The sequence below is a fragment of the Aulostomus chinensis genome, chromosome 16, assembly GCF_037954235.1.
Source record: "Aulostomus chinensis isolate RoL2024-O1b breed Wild chromosome 16, RoL_Achi_v1.0, whole genome shotgun sequence".
NCBI lineage: Eukaryota > Metazoa > Chordata > Actinopteri > Syngnathiformes > Aulostomidae > Aulostomus > Aulostomus chinensis.
Window position 1 is genome coordinate 3,332,680 of NC_141335.1, and position 8,888 is coordinate 3,341,567.

The 8,888-nt window shown below is 48.6% G+C and overlaps 1 protein-coding gene across 1 annotated transcript in view; it reads left to right on the top strand.

The window, feature by feature from the left end:
• slc30a6 (solute carrier family 30 member 6) overlaps positions 1–5,328 on the top strand; it is a 44,993-nt gene extending 39,665 nt beyond the window's left edge. The window contains exons 11-15 of the mRNA XM_086179738.1: positions 309–428; positions 509–611; positions 700–747; positions 1,233–1,301; positions 3,638–5,328. Of these exons, the coding sequence (XP_086035864.1) occupies positions 309–428; positions 509–611; positions 700–747; positions 1,233–1,301; positions 3,638–4,264 (967 nt within the window). The 3' untranslated portion in view covers positions 4,265–5,328. The remainder of the gene's footprint in view (positions 1–308; positions 429–508; positions 612–699; positions 748–1,232; positions 1,302–3,637) is intronic.
• The last annotated feature ends 3,560 nt before the right edge of the window (positions 5,329–8,888 follow it).

An 8,888-nucleotide genomic window follows, 5' to 3' on the forward strand; every position in this document is an offset into this window, starting at 1 on the left:
CCCAGTCTCAGAACCAGTCGCCCCTGGTGGCGGTGGCCAAAGTTTCAGGTCTCCTGACTCAGCCAGCAAGTAACAGTGCCAACATGTCCTCTTCGTCTTCCTCCACGTGGAAGTTATAGAGAACCTGAGCAACGTCTCCTGGTGGAGTGTTTTACCGCTCAAAAATGGAGATAATTGTCAGATGAAAGGGTGTGAGGTGACCATGTATATTAATCCTGCTTCTGTTTTGTTTGTCTCAATGTGTGTGTGTGTGTGTGTGTGTGTGTGTGTGTGTGTGTGTGTGTGTGTGTGTGTGTGTGTGTGTCCAGCTTGTGTGGCATCATTCCAGGTCTGAGCAGTGTGTTGCTGCCTCGCATGAACCCGTTCGTCCTGATCAACGTGGCTGGAGCTCTCTCCCTCTGCATCACATACATGCTCATAGAGATCAAGTAAGAACGCGTCTCTCTGGGGGAGAAAGGTTTCGGTTCTTGTATTTGTATGAATCTATTGTGTGTGTGTGTGTCCCCAGTAACTATAACGCGGTTGACACAGCGTCTGCGGTCGCCATTGCGCTCATGACCTTTGGCACCATGTATCCTATGAGTGTTTACAGCGGAAAAGTGCTGCTGCAGGTGAGGCGAGCAGGTCGTTCTCTCTTCATACTGTGGTCAGGAAGGTGGCTGATAACTGGATGTGTTTGTCTGCACTTCCTGCCCACAGACCACGCCCTCGCACATCATCGGCCAGCTCGACAAACTGCTCAGAGAGGTGAGAGTCTGCGTCTCTACACCGTGGCTGAACAAAGATCATATCAGACATGAATTGAGAATAATTCCCTGTGAAAGTCTAAATGTTCATACTTATTTCCATTAAGTCATATAAAATATCTCTCCCTGACCTCATCGACATGTTCAGGTGACTTAAGTTAAACACAAATAAAAGCAATAAGCAGACTTAAATTAACCACAACTCTGGGTGGATGTAAACAGGCACTTTAACCTGAGGTTGAAGTTGTGGTTACGCTGTTGTGGGATCAAAGGCAGTGAATTCCAATGATTACAGTCGAACAGGCTGTAAAATACAGACCGAAATGATGAATACATGCTGGCTTAGTATCTCAACAAGACACCACAGGGTTAAAATGACTCACTGCTGCGTTCGCAGCCACTGTGTGAGGTGACTTATTAGCCAAATAATTGCATGTCCGACAGACGGAGCTTGATTTCTATCAGCTGATGTTTTCATCCAATCAGGTGTCGACCCTGGACGGGGTTCTGGAGGTTCGCAACGAGCACTTTTGGACTGTGGGCTTTGGATCTCTGGTACGTTGATCTTTCAGGTTTCCTCTCTCAGATGAATGAGAGTTCTACATCCATAAGATGAGTATTCACACACACCGGGGGGGAAAGGCTTTTCTCTTCATACTCGATACAGAATATTCAAAATTGCCTTACTTTTTTTTTTTTACTTCCTGTTTTCTTTGCATTTGAGGCAAATTATGAAGTAAAGAACCCGATGTGATGCTCAGCTTCGGTGAAGAATGTCGAGAGGCTGCTGTCATCTGCAGTTTCGGCATCACCGAGGCATTAAAGAAAGATGGCCCAGTAAACTGTTGTTGGCCCAACAGCCGCTTGTAATTCTCAAAGCTAAGCTAATCCTCCTCCGAGCCTTCAGGCCTGAGGAATCCGAGTTTCAGCTGAGAGGGAAAATACTTTGACCGCGTTTAGAAGTACTTCATCTGAGATGCTGGTGATTGAGTGGCCCGGTCTGAAGTAGGAAGTAGAAAATAAGTATATGTCCTCCTCGTCTTGGCACAGCCTCGTTCTCTTTACCGCCATAAAAATCTGAACTTGGTGACTGTCAGTTTGTTTCTGGTGATGTTGAATAAACAGCATTTAAAGGTGTTGCACCACAACAACAGTCGATAGTAGGAGCATCACTTGATTTTTCTCTCCTCTTCTCACTCGTCCCATCCCCGCCTTCTCATCTGTATCAGTCCTTTAAAAAAACCTTGGTCTCATCCTCCCCTCCTTCCATCCCTCCTTCCCTCCCTTCTGTTGGTTTGTTTGCCTGTTTGTTTCTGTGTTTGTAGACTTCTCTCTCCCCATCCCTCCTTCGTCTCGCCCGTCCTTCTCTGTCATTTGTTGGTTGGGAGCGACGATCTGCGGGGATTTGTTCATCCAAACGAAAAGAAGGAACAAGTCATTCATGCGGAGATATTCTCTCTCTGTCTCTCTCTCTGTCTGTCTGTCTCTCTCTCTCTCTCTCTCTCTCTAGTTTTGTGTGGCTAACACAATTGTTGTTGTTGCATGTTGTAGCGACAGCAAACAAGCTCAGCTGGCTGGGCGGCTGTAGTTCTGTAAAACACACACACACACACACGCACACCTCTGTCTGTGTTTGTGCAGAACCCTATTTCGCTCACAGGATGGAATTCATAATTCATTATTCTTTAGTTGACTCTGCTGTGTGATTTTATCCTCTTTGTGGTGGAACAGATTGGACGCTGCTGTTGTTATTTGGGTGTGTATTGATTTGTAGTTTTGTTGCGGACTCATCATCAATTTGCGGATGCGTCCTCAACACTGTGGCACAATCCGCTTTAGTTCTGACTCATCTCTCATTCCCAGTTGGAGGCTGGTCAGAACTAATTATTCGCCCAAGTGGTTGTGTAGCGTTGGCGGCTTGAGCGAGGTGAAGTGTCGTCAAAGCGAAGGTGCTTTCGCTGCTAGCAGGAGTTAGCAGGAGCCCCGTGTGAGCAGCACAGCTGTCCAGCTGGCCTCAGCTCCAGCTGCTAAACGGTTTTAGCCTCACTTTTTTTTTTTTGGATGAAAACATTAGAAATCTGTTGAGTCTGTCAGTGATCGGATCGAGATTGGAGCGTTCGCCGTCCGTCAACAACAAACTCTTGAGTTGTGCGAACACTGGAATGTCTTCCTCCTGCACCGTTCATCCCAGCTGATGTGAAGTTTCATGTCCAGGTGGATTTCTCTAAGATGAGGTTAGAATAACAGAAATACGCCCCAGACTTGAAGTCTCAGACCTGAGTGTGTTTCTCCTGCTGCCTACAGGTGGCGCTCCGGCCTCCCCTCAGATCCACTCTGCTGCTCCTGCCTTTCATATTGTTTGTGTTTGTTATTGATGCTGCAGCTCCTCTGGTTGTTGTTGTTGTTGTTATTGTTGTTGTTGCTGCAGTCACACAGCCGTTGGTTGTTGGCCCACTGCTAACAGAGCAGCTGTCCAAACTGATTTGACCCTCTGACTGCACGTCTGCCCCACGGGCTGTGTGTGTGTGTGTGTGTGTGTGTGTGTGTGTGTGTGTGTGTGTGTGTGTGTGTGTGTGTGTGTTATGGTGCTCTATGATCCTATACTTTTTAGGTCTTTTTCTCTGAGGAAGGATGTAAAATAGAAACTGGCAAAATGACGAGATTAGTTTAAAGTTTTAAGGTTGAAATTACTGATGAAAGAAAAAAGAAAACCAAATGTCAGTCACTTAAACAGACGCAGTAACATTGGGGATGTATTTAGATTTTTTTCATTAACAGTAGTTTTATTTTCCTGTGTGTGATACTTTAGTAATAAAGTGTTGATGATACTTTGTGCTCACTCTGCCTGGTTGTCCAACGTCTGTACTTCCTCTCACCGACCTCTTCTCCAGGCCGGCTCTGTGCACGTTCGGATCCGTCGTGATGCGAATGAGCAGCTGGTTCTGGCTCACGTCACCAACCGGCTGCTGCCGCTCGTCTCCACGCTGACGGTCCAAATCTTTAAAGACGACTGGACCAGGCCGTTGTTAACCGGAACCCTCTCCTCTTCGTCTGTCCCGCCTCCGGGCACCGCTGAAGGCTACACCAACCTCTCCTCTTCCTCGATGCCTCCACTGCTCTTGTCCTCAGGTGCAGAGTTGGACCCGTTAACCTCCACTCCCTCCAAACCCAGCGGCCCTCCTCCTGAGTTCTCCTTCGACACTCCAGGGAGGAACGTGCAGCCGGTGGTCCTCCCTGCTCCAGGACACCACGTCCACAGGCCCTACGGAGGCCTGGGCTTCGGGTATGGAGCGTCTCCCTACACAGGGATGCTGACTCAGGGCCTTGCACGGCCAGGTGGCGGGCTCGGACTTGGCATGCAGGGCCTGGGAGCCGGTTATGGACTAGGTATGGGGGGGAGCGGGATCCCTTCCTCTCAAAGCTACAGAACTGCCTTTGGAGGGTCGACGGCGCCACTCCGGTTTGGAACCAGCAACCCTCTGGCTTCACACACACAGTACAGACAGTACAGACCCTGATGGTACATGGAACTCTGCTTCTGGACCTTTTCATAACTTCAGCATCAATAAAAGATGATGAGGGGATTCATGGTAGTCCAGCTCAGGTAGATGAAAGCAGGTGGACTTCCTCCTCGTCTTGAGAGGAGAAATGTGTGGGTATTTATTGATGGTGTAGGGACCAAGAGGTGGACTGTGCTCGGATTTGGTATCTGGGAACCAGTTTTCCATCCATCAGGATGTTGGCAGACAAATTCATGACAGACAAAAACAGCGTGTTCTCACTTTTTACATTGTTTGTGGACAAGAAGGCTGAGCAACATTCCCAGCGGGAGGAAGTGAACTCTTAAATTAAGTCGGAATAAATTTTAAGTCCATCAAGATTTTATTTTCACTGCAGACCTGCCAGGAACTGGCTGGCGTTGACCGGTTTCGTAGCTGCTGGTCGTCACGTTAAAAACCTGCTCCCCCAGTTCAGGTGTGTGCTTTTTAAATGGAATTGAGAGGAGACGGTAGATTTAATGGCCTCAAAAAAGACGTTGCCTCCGTGGCCTCTCAGGGCTCCGTGTGATCTGACATGCGATTATCATTTGAACGAATTGATGTGTGAAAATGTTTGCAGATGAATAAAGTATTTGAAGAAAAAAAAAAACCTTCCCCCAAAACACAAACGGGAACATTTGGAACACTTTGATGTCCTCAAGTGTGAGAAGTTCTTGCGCCTGGATGCTGATGAGAGCTTTTATTTCTCACATCTTTGGTTTTCATTTATTTTTTGAATTGAGCTGTAACCCCCCCCACCCAGGTCAGACGTTTCTCTTGAATATTTCAGATGTAAAGAGTCAAACCAAGCCACAAGTGCTTCAATTGTTTGTTTGTTTTTTGTTTTTCTCTAACATCAAAGCTGAGAAACTGAACTTGCACAGAATCTGAGAGCGGAGACGCGGACGCTGGAGGACAAGATCCACCGATGCGTGCTTTCAGAAGTGGTCTGGGCACGGCTCAGAGTCGGCGAGTCACGTGTGTGTATACAAAAGACAAAAAGTCTCATTAAAGAAACGTGATGTTTTGGGGTTCTTCCTCCACGACTTTCCCCCTCGTCCTTGGTGTTTGAGTATCTCGGCCGTCACCTTCAGGGTGAGTCGTGACGTGAAGGCTTTGTGGTGTCTCGGTATTGCTGAGTCAGCATTGATCACTTTCTAAAGGCGCCTCACTGGAACACGGGGACCAGTGCAGGTGTCCTGAAGACAAGTGAGGCGCGAAGTCACCTCTGCGTGTTTCACTGTACTTTGGACGTGTGAATGTTGGGAAAGAGTCCGAGCAGCGATGACATCGTGCAGCCTGCGGTCACCGCATGCAACCTTGAGTGGCATCAGGAAGTAGACGGTTCCCTGCTTTCCAGGCATTCACGCCCATCTTTTCTGACTGATTATTTAGGGACTAGGAGGAAGAGCACAACCAACCTGAGCCACAGAACCCCGGTGTCACCCAGGCTGGACTCCATCAGCTGCTGGTACAGGACGCATCGAGGTACCTGTATGTTGTTTGGCTGACACACAACGCCTGGTGATTTCTGCGAGTGCTCCGTCGTTAGCTTGTTGCATGAGGTTGGCTCCGTTACGCGTGTGACGTCATGACAGCTGCGCCTCAAAGGAAAAAAAGAAATTGCGCGTTTTACACCTTGATGTCGTCCAAGTTGATCGACCAGCTCCATCTTAACTTGTCGGCTAGCATCGATGAGTCGCTGTAGAGCAGGAGACGACAAGGACGACATTTCTAAACGTCACGCCTGACGTGGCAAACGCCAAAATAAGACCGTGTTGTCACTTGATCTACTGCAGGAAGTTTGAGCTCTGTAGTGCCACCTAGTGGATGCGGGAAGTGGCATTTGCACCACAGTGCAACATTAGTCTGCTACGTCATGCAAAAATCCAAATATTTTAGGCTCCGCCTCCCTCTCACCGCGCGCGTGTGAGGCTCTGCTCGTCACTGGCGACGTTCTAACGGAAAATCTTCAGTTTGAGGAAGTTTGTTATTCCGTGTCACCGACACCACATTCCGCTTCAATAGAAACTCAAGAACTCTCTTCACTGAGACGAACCATCCTCGGTCTCCTGCAACGGGTACCAACGGGACCACGAGACTTTTGGCACAGAGCTCTGCCCCAGCAGTGTCGGTCCCCGTGTTTCTTCTTCAGCCACACACGGGCCTGCTTACATAATCGTAGGTGACACACTTGAGCAACTTCTCAGCGTCTGGTCATTATTTTGTCCCCTGCAATCATGTAATTCTTCGGGCCGGGACTTTGCCGCCCTCGCATTCTCATCAGCCCAGAAACAATTCCAGTGAATGAGCGGCGCTGCGGGCCGCAGCGTGAGGTTGACGTGAGGAGACAGCTGTGCGTCGGGCAGAGTCGCAATGTGTTAGGAGGCCCAAAGTCTCCTGACCCCGCCACTGAAGGACCCGCCTGGTCTACAAAACCCACTAATGGGCCAAGTTCCCCTTTTTTCCAGACCAGTACTCATTGGTCACTGCGTTTGTTTAAAATCCAACAGGCAGAAAGAGATTGGGCACATTTTCTGCACGTCTCCCTGGAGTTTAGTCGGTTAATGAGGTGGATGTGCATTGGTTTTGTTCCAAATTTTCAGTCAGCCTTCCTCCAACACACGAGGAGTCACCAGCCTTTTCTCCTGACAAGGAGGAGAACGCTTTTCCTGCCAGTCCAGGGCACCTGTCCCCTAGCAACACTCACAGGGTCTTTCATCGCTGGACTCCAGCCTCTAAATTCCCTCAATGGTGATAATAAATAGTACATTCATAAGAACCTTTATTTACCCCCCCCCCACACACACACACACACACACACACACACGTGCCACCTAAACAGCTGCTCCGCTCGTTCATCCTGAAACCTGTTTAAGTGCCTCGTCTGAAGAATTTCATTTCCTCTTCAAAAGAGGATAATCTCTCCTCCGTTTTTGTTCTGTGGCTTTTGAGGAGATTTTGAACAAACAATTAAAGAAGTACTTTGCCCTCGGAGCTTAAGGGAGCTTCGGCTGTCGCAGCGTTGGATGTGCTGAGCGTCCCTAAGCCTCTAAAAAGGTCCCCTGGCATTTTGAAGTTCAGCGCTGCGGCGTTTGTATTAGTGTTGACTTCACATGCTTGTTACAAAACAAATGGGGTAGAGCCTTTGTAATCTGCGCTGAAAATCCCCAGAAAATGAATGAGATCTGCGCTGCGTCTCAGCTTTCTGGGTCAGTGTGACGTCAGCGGTGGACTCTGCGGAGGTCGCGGTTGTCAGCGCGTTCAAGCTGTTGCAGCGACTCAGGTCGGAGCAACAGACTTCTAGTGTGTTAGCGGGAGGACGCAGCTGCTCTTGCAGCTCAGAACACACACCCATCAACACTGAACGCACCAGATCAATCCATACGAGAGCCGCGCAGCCTTGAGGGCGCGCAAATTAAACTGCTTTAAAGTGACAAACTCAAAAGGACGTTCGGACGCTTCAGAGATGATTTAATACCATCTCATGACATAATATCATGAATGTGTTCGTAGGTAAAGTACAAAAGAAACCGGAGGGGCCATAGCACCTCCTACAAAGGGAAACGACACCTCGAACAACCAAACTGATCAAACTCCATCAGAGAAACCAACGGCAGTGATCACATGACCCCTGTGGTGGAAGTGAAGTGGTCATGTAAGTCTGTCTGTGTACACTGAGCGCTGTCAAGCATGAACGTGACTGGGCTGTGGTCAGTGAGTTCAGGAGGATGATGTCAAAGGGCCACTGAGGTCACAGCATCTGGCTTCGGTGCTAAATGGAGCAGACGGAGGAGGGGCGGAGCCTGTGACATCACGGACACCTGCATCCTTCCTGACAACTGTAGTACTGTAAAACTGTATGTTACATCATCAGCCGGCGTAAAAGATGTGTAGTTGTTAAAAAGAATATTCACTGTATTAATCGTGTGTGTGTGTGTGTGTGTGTGTGTGTGTTGTGTAACACTGGCAGTGAACACTGTGTTCAGACAGGCAGGATCACTGCATCTGTTTACAGCGACCTGCAGATTAGATCAGACCTCACACTTCAAATAGAGACTAATCCAAAACACACACACACACACACACACACACACACACACACACACACACACACACACAGAGTCCTGTGGGAACATTAAAGTCAGCGACCTAATCCACAGAGATCAAACACACTTAGACTCACAGTTGTGATTCACGGTATAAATGCTAAACGTGGGCTTGGCGGAACCATTAGGGTGGTTTTCATTTCCAGGTCAGCTGATCTGACTTCATTCAATAAACTCTGTCACCATTGAAGCGCGGATGCCTCGGATCACCATGGCGACAGTCCATGGAAGGCAGGGAGTGTGTTTTGACCCAGAGGATGCATGTGAATGTGGACAGCGTACATTTCTCAATAAAGTTTAACAAGATGCCCTGAAAATGATTGGATGAGTGCAAGAAGCAGGGAGTGACCTACTGAGGGAAAGCAGCAACCGCCCTCTAGTGGTTGAAGTAATTATGACAAACGGGGAGTTGGGGGGGCGGATGATGGTCAACATGATGGTGCGTTCTCTCATCGCCTCAACCACCTCCCTGTGGAGCCCTCGGATTCGTCATG